Here is a 16,503-nt window from a genome sequence, read left to right on the forward strand (position 1 = left end):
TGATCTATGTAGTAAGATGCCCATGTACCAAAAGTCTTTGGAGTATCTTAACAGGTAGTTACCTGGAGGGATGTTCACCAAATCAATTGCTAAAGTTCTCTGAATGATTCAACTACTGCTACACATTAACTTCATATAATCCTCACAGTAATTTAGAGATTTATTTAGTTTTTTTAGAGAGCACACATGCGCAAGCTGGGGAGGGGCAGAGAATCCCAGGCAGGCTCCACATGGTCAGTGCAGGGCCTGATGTGGGGCTTGAACACACAAACCATGAGATCATGACCCAAGCCAAAGTGGGACAACCAACTGAGCCACCCAGGTACCCCAATATTCTTTAGATTTTACCCCCATAGCCTTCAAGTGGCAGAGTTGTTGCTGAAGACCAAGTTTGACCCCTCTGCTCACAATTTAAAAGAATTGCAGATGTTTTTACATTTTGTTTACTATATCAAAGAAACTCATTTTTTAAGGCATTAAAAACCTCCTACTTGCAGTTGTATTTGCAGTAATTCTGGGGGTGCCTTGGTGGCTCAGCTGGTTAAATGTCCAACTCTTGATTCGGCTCAGGTCATGATCTCGCTGTTTGTGGGATTGAGCCCGGTGTTGAACTCTGCACTGACAGCATGGAGCCTATTTTGGATCCTCTCTCCACCCCCTCCTGCTTGTGCTCTCAAAAAATAAAAACCTTAAAAACAGTTGTAGTTAATTGTTGGCTTGATGGTAAGAATCACAAATACACAAATACTTCTTACAATTAGAAAGAAACCAAGGGGCACCTGGGTGGCTCAGTTGTGTCTGACTTCGGCCTAGGTCACGATCCCAGTTTGTGAGTTCAAGCCCCGCGATGGGCAGTGCTGACAGCTCAGAGCCCGGAGCCTGCTTAGGATTCTGTCTCCTTTCTCTGCCCCTCCCCTGCTCATGCTCTCTCAAAAATAAATAAATGTTAACAAAAAAAGGAACAAAATCTATACATGCTCTGAAACATCAAATATCCCACCTACTATTAACTAGTTTTTGGTCCAGAACCATCATTACCCAACATCTGCATAGCTACCTAGGGATTCCAAGGGATCGTGCTGGGAGTTACCTTGTTTTACTTATTCATCACTCTTGGAAATGTCTGCCTTACTCGTTAGATTGATTCTTGGTTTATGATGGTTAGTCACTTATAAGACATGAACACAAAGGATGAAAAACTTAAATCTTTAACACCAGGTAAGAATTGGGTAAAATACTGCAACAGACGGTTTCCAATTATTAGAAGGGGGACTGAATCAGCTTGCATACCCAGCATAGAGCACACAATACCGGGTAGGTGAATAGATCAAGTGCTCTGAAGAACAAGGCAAGTCACTTGGTGTCTGTAACCCCAGAGCACAGTACTCAAAAGGCGATCAATGCTAGCTGATACTAGTCTCTTGAAAAAGGGACTTCACCTAATAGTGTGATTTCAAACACAACTTTGATTATTGCTTAGGGTAAACCTTAAGAAAATAGCTTATTCAGTGTATCTATTTAAGTGATACACACTTAGAAAACAGGCAGTACATAAAAATCACCTACTTTAACGTTTTCTGAATTCTGAAGGAGCATGGCTCCATATACCAGCCCGACGTACAGCTTACCATTTACCTGTCTTACAATCTTCAACAACTCACTCATGGTTCCAGACTTGCCTCTTTTAAACAGGGATACCCACATACCTCATTAGGTTAAGAATTAAATACTCTGAAAACACCCAGCTGAGTGTTTATTTAACCCTCCAAAAGTTGCAAGGCATAGTGACCTGGGTTCATCTCACCAACAGTTCTTCTGGCTCCCTGATTCAGATGAACTGTGCTTACTGTTACCTGAATCCCTTCTTCACCTTTAAGCCTTACCAACAAGACTGGGATCAAATTATCAGGTCTTCCTTAGGACCCTTCATACTAAAGATGTTCCTCCTGCAGAGAAACTTTCTTGTGCATTTCTTAGTAGACTGCCACATACACTACTGGGATAACATTCCTCACAGGTCTACCTCAGTCTTAACATCAAATGTACCAAAAATACTTAGAAACATTTTTGCCATGACATCAGAACAAGTCACTGCTTTCCTAGTTTCTTCCAGTTCTGCCACTCCCTCCCCCACTTAACCACCCACCAAGTTGTAAACTGCTCAGCTAGTTGAGCAGTGAAGGGATGAATAGATGGGTGCTATCTCATTGCTCCCCGCAAAATCACACTTCTCATTGTGCTACAACACTTCCACATCAAAAAACCAATACATATGAATCGACGATATATATACTTCTAGGGAAAGAAAATACAAACTATGCTTCTTGTTAGACAATGATTTTATTGCTTGAGCACATGGTCAAATTTATGCAACCAGGGCAGAGGCTGTGGATGACTCGCTGAAAAGGAAAAAAGGAGAGGGAAGAAGAGTTGGATTATTATAGGTCCCCCATATTTATTCACAGACTCTAACACCTAGCAGAGCTATTTTCAAACAGCTAAAATAAACCACAAATACATAAAATGCACCAAAATGCCAAGGTTCCTAAATTAGTTTATTGTGTTTAAGCATGAGGAACAAAGATGTTCACTCATCTAAGGGAGAACCGGCCAATATAAGGAAAAACGCTTCTAGTGAAACCTGTGAATGTTTGGAAATTAATCATCATAATGAGCTATCTATGCAAAAATGAAGACAACATAAAAACAAGGAGCAGAGCTATGAGCTGAAACTTTACCCACTATCTAGAAGTGATTCAAAGGGCTTATTCATGTTTTAAATCAGGGGTCTGCAAGCTATGGCCCTTTGCTAGCCTTTGTAAATAAAGTTTCAGTGGAACACGGCCATACCCATTTGTTTACATATTGTCTATGCTGTATTCCTCCTAAAATGGCAGAATTGAAATAGTAGTTGACCACATAGCCATGGCCTAAAACATTCACTAACAGGCCTTTTACTATAGTTGCTACTGTGTTTACTATATGGCTAATGTCCGTTCTTATTAACAAAAAAGTTTAATACTTACTATTTCCAATTTGGGGGGAGGACTCGTTTGGTCTTATAATATCGAGCCAACCGGTGAATACGGCTCTCGATAAGAATCAGTCGGAATTTAGCATCCTTATCCTAAAGGACAAATTATAAAGATTTATTCTTATCCTAAAAATAAAAATCGACATAATTTAAGAAAACTCCCTCAAAACAATAATCAAATATTATATTAACAAAAGAATGTATAGATACCATGCACTTTTAAGTTACCCAATGCCCTGTAATAGAATCCTAGGCTAAGGTTCATGTGGCTAGATTAAATCCTTAAGGGAATTTAAGGCTCCCCCAAATTTTAACATGAATGATTCGCAAAACTGTGCAAATAAAACAAAACTCTGCAAATAAATAACTCAACATTTTCAATCAAGTGATATACTGCATCTAGAGGAGCCAAAGCCACCCACCTCCTGCCAGTCTTTTCTGGTAGAATTTTTATTTCAAAGCAACTGTGGTGTCAGTTTGTGTTTCAAGCCTCTTTAGGAAATTCAAATCAGATGCACTACAGTTTATTGAAGCTCATACAAACAGTTTCATTCTCTTACTTTTCTGTTCCTCTCAAGATGCTTTCGAACAGCAACAGCTTTCTTAATCAAATGGTAGAGGTCCTCAGGAAGATCAGGCGCAAGTCCTTTGGACTTAAGAATTCTCAAAATTTTATTGCCTGTCACAAAACGTACTTGTGCAACACCATGGGAGTCTCTCAGGATCACACCTGAAAAAAACAGTAATCTAAATCCCCCCCGCCAAACACAGAACTGGAGCATGTGATGTCAAGGCTCTGAGATCAAGTCATTATCCACGTTTTCCTCTGTGAAACAGGGTTCCTTTTGTATCACAGAAAAACAACATGAGAATGCATGTAAAGCTCACTCAGACATCCAAGGTTGGTTTACCCAGCACTAAGGAAAACCGTTCTGGAGGAAACTGCCAATGCTGGTGCTTATCAACAGAGTGAACTTGATAGATTATAGGCCACCAAAGAAATCAGTGAGATTCCCACGTATATTTGCTTAATAAATGAACTTGGATCAGACATTCTTCTGAGAACTTTACATACATTATTAAATCTCAAAACAACACCATCTGAGTATTTTACAGTTTATTATGTATTTCCTATTTTGTGTGATACCTCTGGCTAGACTAATTATATAGTTGCACGGTGCCTCAGTTTCCTCAACTGTAAGATGGAGAAAACTTCACAATCATTTCAAAGTACGGCAATCAGAATTACATGAAGTCATTATATATAAAATGTATGGAACCATTCAGCCAGGAATAACTAACTACCTAGCGCATACTAAATACTCATTAAATTTTGGCGAGCATTTCAACAATTTTCCCGTCTTCCAAATTAAGAACGTGAGAGTTCAACAAATAAACACTTGGCCGCGGTCATCAGCGGTAAAGCCAGGAAAACCAGCAAAAAGTTTTTAAAGCACGTATGCGACACGTTTACCCCCAGCGACTTTTTCAGCAAGTTACACGAAGGCAGGCGGAAGCAGCTACATTATATATATATATATATATACCCACCGATTTGTGAGGGAGTCAGGCCCTTTTTGGCCAGTTTGTAGATCTGCTCCTTCACGTCGTCGGACGTCAACTTCAGCCACTGTTTAGGGAAGAGAAACTTGCCTTAGAAGGAGAAACCAGGGACGGTACCGAAGCACAGAGGTCTTTGCCACCCTCCAAGAGGAGCTCCTCATGCACACATGGCCCCCACGCCTCGGTACCGCTTCTCCCGAGCGACGGATATAGCCCCCCTCCCCGACTTCTCCCATGTCTCCGCAAGCTACTTACGGTGGGCACGCTGCGGCGGTAAGGCAGAGCCGACTGGGACAGGCCCTTCCTGGGGAAAGAAAGTCTCGGAATGAGGCGGTGGTGGTGGTCAGTGCCACAATAGCCTACAACATCAACCCCTCAATTCGCTGCCCACACGCCCCCCTTTTCCCCTCACCCCGCGGCCCGAGCTTTGCAACCCGCTCAGAAACCCGAGCTCACCCGGGAGCGTGCATGCGACCCATGATGGCGGCGGTCAGGCAGCAAAAAAGAGAGCGAGGGTAGGAAAGCCGCAGGAAGCTACCCAGCACACAGGAAGTGACCTCACATACGTCCACCCTTTTCGCGTGCAGGAGGCGGAGCTACGCTGCGTGACTCCCGGCGTCCCCTGGCTGCATGTCCCGAGATGCATTTCAGAGTTGTGCCCCACGATTCCTCGAGGTGCAGGACTACATATCCCGGCATGCATCGGTCTTTAAAGAGGCTTCTGGCCAGAGCGGGAAATTAAGTGCGCCGTTAGACTTTCTGGAAGAGCTGTCAGCGCTAAAAATGTACAGGTTCGAATCCCCGACTGGGAGTGAGCGTGGAGCAGCTACAGTTTCAGGGATTGGTGGATTTGGTCCCTGCCCCAGAAAGGCCACCGAATTTGGGCGCCTGAGGTTCAACTATGCAGTTGTTCATCCATTCACCAGCGCCAGCTCTTGTCTTGGTACTAGCTACGTCCCAGTCTTTCTCTGCCCTTAATGAATTCACAATTACAATACCCTGGTAGTAAGTGCTACACTGGAAGTCATGGTAGTTACCACGCAGCCACCGCTATCACTTTTTAAAGTTTATTTATTTTGAGAGAGAGTGTGTGGGGGAAGGGCAGAGAGAGAATCCCAAGCAGGCTCCATGTTCAGCACGGAGCTCACCTTGGGGCTCCATCTCACGAATGTGAGATCATGACCTGAGCGTAATACGAGTTGGACACGTAACCAACTGTATGAGCCAGGTGCGAGCCAGGTGCCCAGAAACCTGATTATTTTTTCAAGACAAAAAAAAAGTATTAGATCTAAAAAGTTACTGTTAACGCATTTATTAAAAATAGAGGTTCAGTGACCAAAGGGTCTTTAAGGGTTGAACTTTTAAACCTTTTTTGAGGTAAAATTCACATACTATAAAATTTGCTATCTTAACCATTTTGAAGTGTACAATTCAGTGCCTTTTGGTATTTTCACAGTATTATGCAACCAACCATCATCAATTCCAGGAATTTTCATCACCCCAAAAAGAAGCCTTGTACTCTTTAAGGAATTACCTGCTAGGCTCCACTCCCCCACAGGCCATGGCAACCACTAATCTGCTTTGTCTCTATGGATTTGCCTATTCTGGACATTTCATATAAATGGAATCATACAATATGTGGCCTTTTGTGACTGGCTTCTTCATTATCATAAGGTTTTCAAGGTTTGTCCATGTTGTAGCACCTTCGTTACTTTTTGTGGTTAAATAACATTCTATATGGATATACCGCATTTTATTTCTATTTGGCCATTATGAGTAATGCTATGGACATTTGTGTACAAGTATTTGACTACCTCTTTTCAATTCTTGGAAATATATATACATACATATATATATATATATATATGTATGTGTGTGTGTATATATATATATATATACATATATACACATACATATATATATATATATATATATGTGGCAATTTTAACTTTTTTTGGCAGCTGCCAAACGTTTTCGACATCAGTGGCACTACATTACGTTCCCACTAGCAATGTATGAGTGCTCAAAGTTCTCCACAGACTTTTTTAAAATTTATTTTTAATGTTTATTTTTGAGAGATCACGAGTGGGGGATGGGCAGAGAGGGAGACGCAGAACCTGAAGAAGGCTCCAGGCTCTGAGCTGTCAGCACAGAGTCCGATGCGGGGCTCGAAGTAACAAACCGTGAGATCATGACCTGAGCAGAAGTTGGACACTTAACCCACCGAGCTACCCAGGCGCCCCTCTGCATAGACTTAAAAATGCCTTTATTTAGTAGGTTCCATGCCCAATGTGGGACTTGAACTCATGACCTTGAGATCAAGAGTTGGATGCTCTACCAACTGAGCCAGCCAGGAGCACCCTACCACTTTTAAATTCTAGGTATCCCAGTGGGTATGAATTGGTATCTCATAGTAGTTTTGAAATATGTAGAGCCTGCTTGGGATTCTTTGCCTCTCTCTTTGCCCCTCCCCGGCTCCTAATTAAAAAAACAAACAAACAAACAAAAACAAAAAAACCTCTGGTCCAATCCAAGGTTACAAAGGTGTACACCCATGTTTTCTTCTAAGAGTTTTATAACTTTATGTTTACATCTTTGATCTATTTTGAATTGTTGCATATGCTGTACCGTTCTTTTGCATGTGGCTGATTGTCCCATCACCATTTGCTAAAAAACCTCTTTCCCATTTTAATGGTGGCAGTCTTGTGTCTTTCCTGGATCATGATTAAAACAAAAATAACCAAATAATTGTTCTAGAAATGAAAAATCTAACAACCAAAACTAAAAACTTGATGGAGTGGGCACCTGGGTGGCTCAGTGGGTTGAACATCTGACTTCAGCTCAGGTCATGATCTCATGGTTCATGAGTTTGAGCTCCGTGATGGGCTCTGTGCTGACAGCTGAGCCTGGAGCCTGCTTGGGATTCTGTGTCTCCCTCTCTCTGCCCCTCCCCCACTCATACTCTGTCTCTCTCTCTCTCTCTAAAATAAACATTAAAAAAACTTAAAAAACAAAAACAAAAACCCAAAACTCAATGGAGGACTTAAAACAGTTGGAGAGAAGTAGTAAATTTGGAAAGGAAGTCACAATAAATTATTCAGAATTGAAGAAAGATTTAAAAATCCTAAAAAAAAAAAAAAAGAAAGAAAGAAAAAAAGCCCCATCCTAGTTAATACAGATAAAACAAGATTAGCCTAAGGTAGGTAACTGAAGGTGTATGATGGATTCATTCATGGAGTTCATTACCCTGTTATCTAATTTTGTATGTCTAAGTTTTGTGTGATAAAATTTTTCAAAAAAGTAAGGGTGAGGGGCGCCTGGGTGGCTCAGTCTGTTGAGCGTCTGGCTTCCGCTCGGGTCATGACCTCATGGTTCGTGAGTTCGAGCCCCGTGTCGGGCTCTGTGCTGACAGCTCAGAGCCTGGGGCTTGCTTCAGATTCTGTGTCCCCCTCTCTCTCTGCCCCACCCCTGCTCGTGCTCTGTCTCTATCTTTCAAAAATGAATAAACATTAAAAAAAAATTATAAAAAAAAAGGATGAAATTAAGGGTTTTCTCCCCCCCTGACTGAAACTGGGTTTATCACCCCAGGAAATTGGCTTTGTGTAAGTTATTAGCTTTTTGTGGTCTCTGGGCCCCTTTACATGTTCTCTGTAGGGTCAGAGAACCATAACCTCACACTGGATTATTTCAAGATGGAGGTAAAATATTAGAGAAATCTACATTTCTCTGTTTTGTAGATAGGTATATAACATGCTGTTACTATACTAGTCTAGTAAACCACCAAAGGCCATGGACCATACTCAGAGAAGTCTGTAAATATTGCATATTTTGTCATTCCAATTATATGAAATAATGATGGGGCAAAGTGGCAGTCCAGATCTTCAAAGAACCATATTTAGAAGTCAGATTTTTAGGGGAACTGACAGATCAGTTTTGAAATTCAGGATATTTGAACTTAATAAACTCCTGGGTGAGAAACAAAGTACACACCAGTGAGCTCATATCAAAGTTTATTTATTTTTTAAGTAAACTCTATGCCCAACATGGAGCTTGAACTCACAACCCCAAGATCAAGAGTTGCATGCTCTACCAACTGAGCCAGGCAGGCTCCCCGAGTTCATATAAAGTTTGGAACCAAAAATGTTAATATGTTGATGAGTAAAGAAATGACAGCAGAGTTCCTTTATTCCAGAAATATTTTAATACAATCATAGTACAGGTTATGAAGTCACATTCAATCCACTGAATATATTCAAGGTATTAATAAAAATATTATACATCTTTACTCACTACCCTAATATAATTAAAGTATTTGGTTCTTATAGATGAGATTACTTGCCATATTCATTCATATTTGCACTGCTAATTGAACAGCATGTAAGTAAATCCATGGATTATGGTAAGTGGGGGCTTTAGTCCTTTTTGATATGAAGTCTAAGTATCAAAATTGAGTATTTTCTAAGTGCCACAATACTTGAATCCAAGAACAGTCAACCAACTTAAGGCAAGATATTGAAACTTTTATACAACTTCAATTTGCAAAAAGAATACTTTATCAAATATCATACATGCCTTAACAGTTAGCTACCTATAGGTTTTTATAAAGGCAGTAATAAAAATGTCAGTGCAAGTTCTACATTGGGTTCCTCAGTAGAGAAAATAATAGGTTCTTGGAGTAAACCATTATTTCCAAATCCCAAAACACTGCAAAAGGAAATAATTTTTCTGGTGCAGGACTTACATGTAGCATAATTATTTTTACTCAGTAAAGATAGATATAAAACATTGTGATTATACATAAAAATTAGTGTCTTGGTGAGTCTGCTTAAACTTTTGCCTCAGATTTACTTCAATGCAAGCTTTATAAAATGTTTTTTTAAAAAACAACTGATTTAAAAATCTACTGATAATAGTGCAAAGAGGCATCTCTGTCCTTTTTTGTAAGGGCTGAAGATTAGCATTTTTACAAAGAAATAACTTACATTAAAATATATGTAAAATATGTGTGCATTTTTTTTTTTAATGAGCAAAGAAGGCACAAAATGAGTTAAATTAAGAAAAAACATTACCATTTGTTCTGAACTCTGGTTAACTGAACAGTATCAATCATAATATACATTTTTAGGTAAATCCACATTTGTTGTAATGGAAAAATGACATCACATTTTTTAGCTCTATTATTTGTGCTGAAAGACACTGCTGTAACAAATTGCAAATAGGCAGTATACATGGAGTCCAATTAACAATGGCCTTCTACCAACACAGTACTTTTTTTCTTTTCCTTTCTTTTTTTTACAGTGGCTAAGTGATAACTCATGGAATGAAATTAGGTCTCAAAGCTAAAGGGAAAATATCTAGCACTTCTTTATATCTGCAAAAGTACTTGTACACTACAAAGAAATGTTAACTGGATGTGGAAAAAGCAAAAAAAAAAAAAAAAAAAAAAACGGTGCGCTTTGATCTGCATTTTAATTAAGTTATTAAATAGACAACACATTTTAACATTAAAAAAAAAAAGACATTCATATATTATACTAACAGGGTTTCCTACAAATGGACCATTAGTGTTAGGCACCAAAAATTTCAAGTGTTTTTTTTTTTTTTTTTTAATCTGTCCCATTGATAGATACATCCTCAGCCATTCTATTTCTGCTCTGTAGGTTTCACCATTTACATTAAACATTTGCACAGTTCATAAAAATTATGTTACGGGCAACTGAAGTGGAGACTGTCCTTTCTCTGCTGGTATTCTTCATTACATGTTTTGTCAGTTACCTCACAGCAACTAGATTACTACAATCTCTATTACCATTCAACAACTGTCAGAAAGTCCATGCTAGCCATGAGAATATATAAACATATTTATTCAAACTAAACACAAAATTATGTGTGCAGGTGAATAAAAATGAATCTTATCCTTAATGGTTACTGTAGAATAATTTCAATCATGTCCCTTATGATTCTGAATCCCATTATATTAAGTAATTCATGTGAATGTATAATGTTTACAAAAATAAGACAGCTTACAAGACAAATTTTGCTATAAAAAATATACATTAAAATTCAGTCTGGACCCTAGAATTCTTGTCCTGGGCCTCTTGTGAGGAGTCTGCCCTATTCATGGGGTTCTTCTACCAAACAGGAATGGGAACATGAGTGAACAATTTTCACTTGCTTAATGAAGAAGAGGAGTATAGATATATGGAGATGGATTACCAAAGTTCAATTCACACTCCTGGGAATAAATGTAGGATTATAATGGAATGATGGAATTTATTATACAGTTACATTGGTGAATCTCATTCAGTTATAGAGCAACAAAAACATAAATCAGATGTTTAAGTCACATGAGAAGTAGAAAAAATTTTCTGTGGGAAAAACATTAGTAAATGTACATAATTCTTATCTTTAGTAAGTTGAAAGTGAGTGAAAACGACTTACTAATTATTTATCAAGTCAGGAAAAAATCAGAATGAAGTGCCAGGGAAGCATATGAAGTTAAGGCACCATTATTACAACTTCAGTGATTGGCACTTATTCTGAAAAAGGCTTTAAAGACATGGGTGATAAAAAGCAGTATTATTTTCCCCTACTTCTATAAACTACGTAGTAGTTCTGAACATAACTATCTACTTGTGCTTTGCTTTTCGGCCCTGTGAATAGCAGCTGCATTTTCTGGTAACATCCTGCACCTTTCCTTTCCTTTGGTGTTTATGAACACACACAATGGTAAAGGCTATAAAAGGTGCAAAACAGGAAAACAAACATGCTGTCTGTGTCTGTGTAAGAAACAATGCAAAATAGATGGCTGAACTGACATAGCACTATCAGACCAAACTAAAGCTATTACTCTGAATTGCTCAAGAAAGGATTAGATCCTTCACCAACTCAAAGTCTTTGTCAGGACTTATATATTAAGTTTAGAGTTTATAGCATTCTATATAATGACTTTAAAACAGCAATGGCTTCAACAAGTTCTTAAAGTTAATTATGTGACTGTTGGTCCAACAGATGTATCGAAATGCAGTTAAGTACATTTACTTTATAATTTCTGTCCAAGTATAAAAATACTATATAAAGTTCATAAGTGTGTATGTGTTTACGTGTTTATAACTGTTCTTGCTTCCAAAACTCAGAAATTCATTAGCTTACAAATAGGTTGCCGCAGTCAGCTGATACCACTTAACGGTCTCTTTGCTCAAGTTGAAATCTTTTAAAGGCAGGGTTATTCCACCCAAGAAAAAATTCTCCCGCAGAGATTCTGCACTGAGAACACTGAGTTGAAGTTCTCTCTGTCTTAGGGTTTCCTTGCTATATCCACTGTACACAAGCTATAGCAAAGGCAAAAAGAAACAGTAAGTTACAGATTATTTTAAGTAAAAGCAGAAGTGAGATTAGTAAAGAGACTACAATTGCTGGCATTGACTATGACACATCTGGTGGAATGTGTCTCATACTTTAGATGCACATTTTGTATTCAGGAGTCTTGGATTATCATTATCATTCCTCTGAATGTCTGACATAGAAATGCACAAAGTAGAAAATTATTATTGGCTAAAAACTAACAACATGGATTTTCTGAGATGGAGGTATGGTGAAGGGAAAATCAGTTACAGTGCAGATGCCTGATATCTGAGCCGGAGAATGGAAGGAAGCAAGATGGGATAACATAATTATTTTACAAAAAAATAAGGGTTAGAATTTCTTCTTGTTGTCTTTTCTGTTGGATTTTATATGCCATGAGATGATAATTTCTGATTATCCATACTTCACTGCAAATTCACCAAGTACACATGCAGTTTATAGCAAATCTGGAATGCTGAAAAGCTCTTTGAAACATCACATCAAACAGATTTTTCCCCCCAACAAAGCCTCATCATAACTTCTAAGAAATATCACTTTAATCTAGTCCTTCTCACTGCCTAATAATAACTAAAAACTGACCACATTTTATTTCTGGAAAGTACAACACTACCAACTAGAAAAAACCAATACTACTTTTTAAGAATAACATCACCTGGTCTTCATCAAATATTGTATATGCTTTTAAAGGGCTACATTTTAACAAACTTATAACCTTGATGAAAATCCAGATTTATTTTCTTCCAAATCTCTATCCAGACATTTTTGTTAATGCACACAAATAATGTGGTGTTTATCCTGAAAACGTAGTTAACTAAGGGTTAGCAGGCTTTAATAGATAAGTAAGTTTCTAAGTTCTGAGTCACTCAGCAAAGTCACAGTTCTGTTCCACACTGTTCAGTTGATGCTTTGCTTATTGCTTTTAGTTTAGAGCACTCTTTATATGAAGAGGGTTGCTGGCAAACTAAAACCAATTAGGAAGAGGAGGATTTTTAAATTACATCCTATCAAATAAAGGTAAAAGTACTGAAGATGTTTCAAAAGGATAAACAGGAAGGGCATTTGAACTTCAGTTATCAGAAGAGCTGTCACGCAGAAGGAGAAAAAGAGTAGTTCTGTGTGGTTCCAAGAGGTACAACTGAAACCCACTAAGTGCAAATTGCAGGGAGTGAAGATTTCAGCCCAGTATAAAAAATAATCTAAGGGGTGCCTGGGTGGCTCAGTCGGTTGGGTGTCCGACTTCAGCTCAGGTCATGATCTCACAGTCTGTGAGTTCGAGCCCCGCGTCGGGTTCTGTGCTGACAGCTCAGAGCCTGGAGCCTGCTTCATATTCTGTGTCTTCGCCTCTCTCTGCCCCTCCCCTGCTCATGCTCTGTCTCTCTCTGTCTCAAAAATAAATAAAAACATTAAAAAAAATAATAATAATAATCTAAGAGTTGGAACTGCCCAAATCAAAGTGGATGGCCTGGAACCATTTCAGCACAGACTGAACATCCACTTTTTGGGAATGTTGCAGAGGGGCTACAAACATGGAAGGGTGGTTGAATAATAACTCCTAAGATCTTTTAAAACCTAAGGGTCAATGATGGCAGGTTCAATTCTGCAACATTTTGTTAAGTACCACTAGATTGCTATTGAGTAGTTTTACTAGAACAATAAATAGTTCTGCAACTGATACCTAAAAAATTTTAAGTGTTTAAACTTTAAAATCTCAAAAGAACAAATCTAGGACATTTTTAGAAATGATTTTAACCTACCATCTCATTGAATGTTGGATTCCTAGTTTTTCGTGAAATTTTGGTTTTCCGTTTGGATGTTTTGTGGGTATCTGGAAGTAGGTATGTTTTGACATATGGATTTGGGTCAGCTCCATCTTCAGTAACCTATAAAGAAAAGCATTCCCTTAACAGTAATACTTCTTACCAAGGTATAGGTTTTCTCTACAATCATCATTATTTGTAAACACTCACAAGATCTTTGATGTGCATCACCATGATGAAAAGAGTTCCATTTCGGTAAGAGACAGATAATTTCACTGCTCCTCCAATTTGGCCTGGAGTAGGACTGAAAGGACCTGCATCTGAAAATATAAATACATTCATCTTTATTTTATCTTGCTTGCACTGGTTCAAACAACAACAAAAGAAATCTGCTATAATTCCACGACCATTGCATGTGGGCAAAGAAAAAGGTAAATAACCTAGTAGGCCACTGATTTATAGTTTTTTAGTAACCGCACTCTATCGGGAAAATGATGTGTCTCCAGAAATTGATGGCCTTGGAAAGAATACCCCCGTTTCATTCTCACCAGACCACTGCCAATAACCCCACTGTCACTCTGTCACATCCACTGAGAAATTACAGGTTTGCATGTCATAGGGAAGCTGTGAATTATCAAGAAAGAGAAAAAATAATCTCACCTGCAGTCCTAGCTATTCCTTCAGCTTTTTCATCACGAAGTAAAGGGTGGAAAAAAGTACAAACAAGATCACACTAAGACACAAGAGGAAAACAAATCATTAGTTTAAATATTATGTAGCACAAAGAAGAGTATGTGGTTATTTTTTCAATGAGGACAGTCACCTCGGCCACATCCGTTGAAGCACTCATCAAACTCTGTAAATAACTATTTAACTCAATTTTCCTTTTGGCTGCTACATCTTTTATGTGTGTTCTTCCCAGAACCATCCTATTAGGAAAACTACAAAAGAAAACAAAAACAAGTGGGATTTAAATTATTTCACCTGGAAGTATTTATAGAATTAAGTATAATATTTAATTAGAAATATTTTTAAAAATATATACTTAAATACAAAGTGGAGTCTTAATCTTCTAGAAAGTAAGTTTTGTAATTTATTTTCAAAGTACTGAAGATGAAGTAGTTCATGTACCTGTTATCCTTTTATAAACCTTGGTACAAAAGACACATTGTTTTGCTATTTTGCTATTTATTACTTATTTTCTACTCTTTCTTCTCAACATTAGCCTATTCACAATATTTTATGCATATCTTCCAAAATAATCACTACTCACTCCATCAGCCAAAGTTATTGTTGAATAGTAGTCCCATAACAGGTCAATACTGTGTCCACAAGTGACATAGGGTCTAAATCAAGATAATCTTAACTCTGCCTGTTTTGCTGACAGTGGAAAATGAGACTGCACATGGAAATAAATTCTGATACCCACTTTGTTGACTCTTTACTTCTGAAATCTAGTCTGAGAAGAATATGAGCAACTTGATGCAGGAAATCTATTGGTCATCAGCCACATCAAAACTGAGGGTTTTGAAAGGGTAACTGATACAAAACTAAGTTATATAAGATTTTGACTAACAGTCTCAATACCTCAGCTGTTTTTTTTCTTTTTTCCCCTCAAGGAGCTGAGTATGGCCAAAATTATTTCTGCAGTGATTTAAAATCTGACTTTTCTAAAACCAAGATTCTAAATTATTATCTGGTGTTGCTCACTGTGGTACAGACAATAAACTAAGAGGTTCAACTAAGTTCCCTGACCTCATTGTAAAGGTAGTTGAAGCAACGATTTACCTAGCCCAATAGGATTTGTTAAAAAAAAAAAAAAAAAAAAAAAAAAAAAAAAAAAAAAAAAAAGCTTCAACTGAAAGTTTTTTCTAGCTTTTCTAGAAAGCTAGAAAATCCCATATTTTAAGTTTAGGATCTTGATCATTTATTCACTGTTTATTCATTCACCGAAAACATACAGTTCCTTGTCTATGGATGGATCAGACCCTTGCCATACAAAGGAAAATAAGTCACACATGGTCCACTGTATCTTACCACGTGTTTACACAAAGCTTTTGACCTACACTTGGTAAGAAATTGTTTCTGTGAAAAAAGATTAATAAACAACAATGGGAACATACCCTGGTAACTTCCAAAGTGGAAAAATAATACTGAGCTTATTGTGAAGCTCCTGAAACTCATCAAAGGTCCGGAACACAAATGATGGCTCAAGCTGTCCTTCCCTCAAAATTCGGACTACATAAATCTGAAAAGAAATCACAACCCAAATGCATTAAACAAAATACTTCCCTGACAGAAAATTTATAGCTTGACCATTCTATGTAGTCCAAATGCTTTTAAATTAGTAATCAATATGTCACTGATAGGAAACAGCAAACATAAAAGTCATCGTATTTATATATAGCACATCAACTATATCTAATAGTGATATTAACCACTGTAAGATATATAAACAACCGGAAAGTGAAAGTCACTTATTTTCAGGATTAAATATAGTAAGTGTACTTCCTGAAATTTATAAATTTAGTGCATTTCCAATGAACATATTAATAGGTTCATTTAAAAGAGTAAATGAGAAAAGCAAAATTTATGGTGGCAGGAGGATCAGGGAAAACTTGTCTTACTGGATATTTAAACTATGGTAAAGTCACAGTACTTTACAGAATACACTCCTGTTATAGAAATAAGTCATATATTTACAGAAGACCAGAAATAAATTCAGGAATGAATATATGTATATCCATTACACTTAAAATATACTACCATTATAATATTCTACAT

General features: G+C 37.7%; 2 protein-coding genes across 2 annotated transcripts in view; both read right to left on the reverse strand.

The window, feature by feature from the left end:
* Positions 1-2,321: 2,321 nt before the first annotated feature.
* On the reverse strand, positions 2,322-5,158 carry RPS13 (ribosomal protein S13). The gene is made up of 6 exons (XM_007083251.3): positions 5,054-5,158; positions 4,853-4,901; positions 4,586-4,664; positions 3,595-3,764; positions 3,027-3,127; positions 2,322-2,399 (listed from the first exon to the last, which is right to left on the reverse strand). The coding sequence occupies exons 1-6, from the start codon at positions 5,074-5,076 to the stop codon at positions 2,366-2,368; spliced, it is 456 nt and encodes a 151-aa protein (XP_007083313.1). The 5' UTR covers positions 5,077-5,158; the 3' UTR covers positions 2,322-2,365.
* Positions 5,159-11,609: 6,451 nt separating this feature from the next.
* The window catches only part of PIK3C2A (phosphatidylinositol-4-phosphate 3-kinase catalytic subunit type 2 alpha), a 116,095-nt gene continuing 111,201 nt past the window's right edge, over positions 11,610-16,503 (reverse strand). Inside the window, exons 28-33 of the mRNA XM_007083252.3 lie at positions 15,843-15,967; positions 14,543-14,660; positions 14,380-14,452; positions 13,930-14,039; positions 13,717-13,842; positions 11,610-11,928 (exon numbers count right to left, since the gene is read on the reverse strand). Coding sequence (XP_007083314.1) covers positions 11,746-11,928; positions 13,717-13,842; positions 13,930-14,039; positions 14,380-14,452; positions 14,543-14,660; positions 15,843-15,967 — 735 coding nt within the window. The 3' untranslated portion in view covers positions 11,610-11,745. The remainder of the gene's footprint in view (positions 11,929-13,716; positions 13,843-13,929; positions 14,040-14,379; positions 14,453-14,542; positions 14,661-15,842; positions 15,968-16,503) is intronic.

This window comes from Panthera tigris, chromosome D1 (genome assembly GCF_018350195.1).
Source record: "Panthera tigris isolate Pti1 chromosome D1, P.tigris_Pti1_mat1.1, whole genome shotgun sequence".
NCBI classification, from domain to species: Eukaryota; Metazoa; Chordata; class Mammalia; order Carnivora; family Felidae; genus Panthera; species Panthera tigris.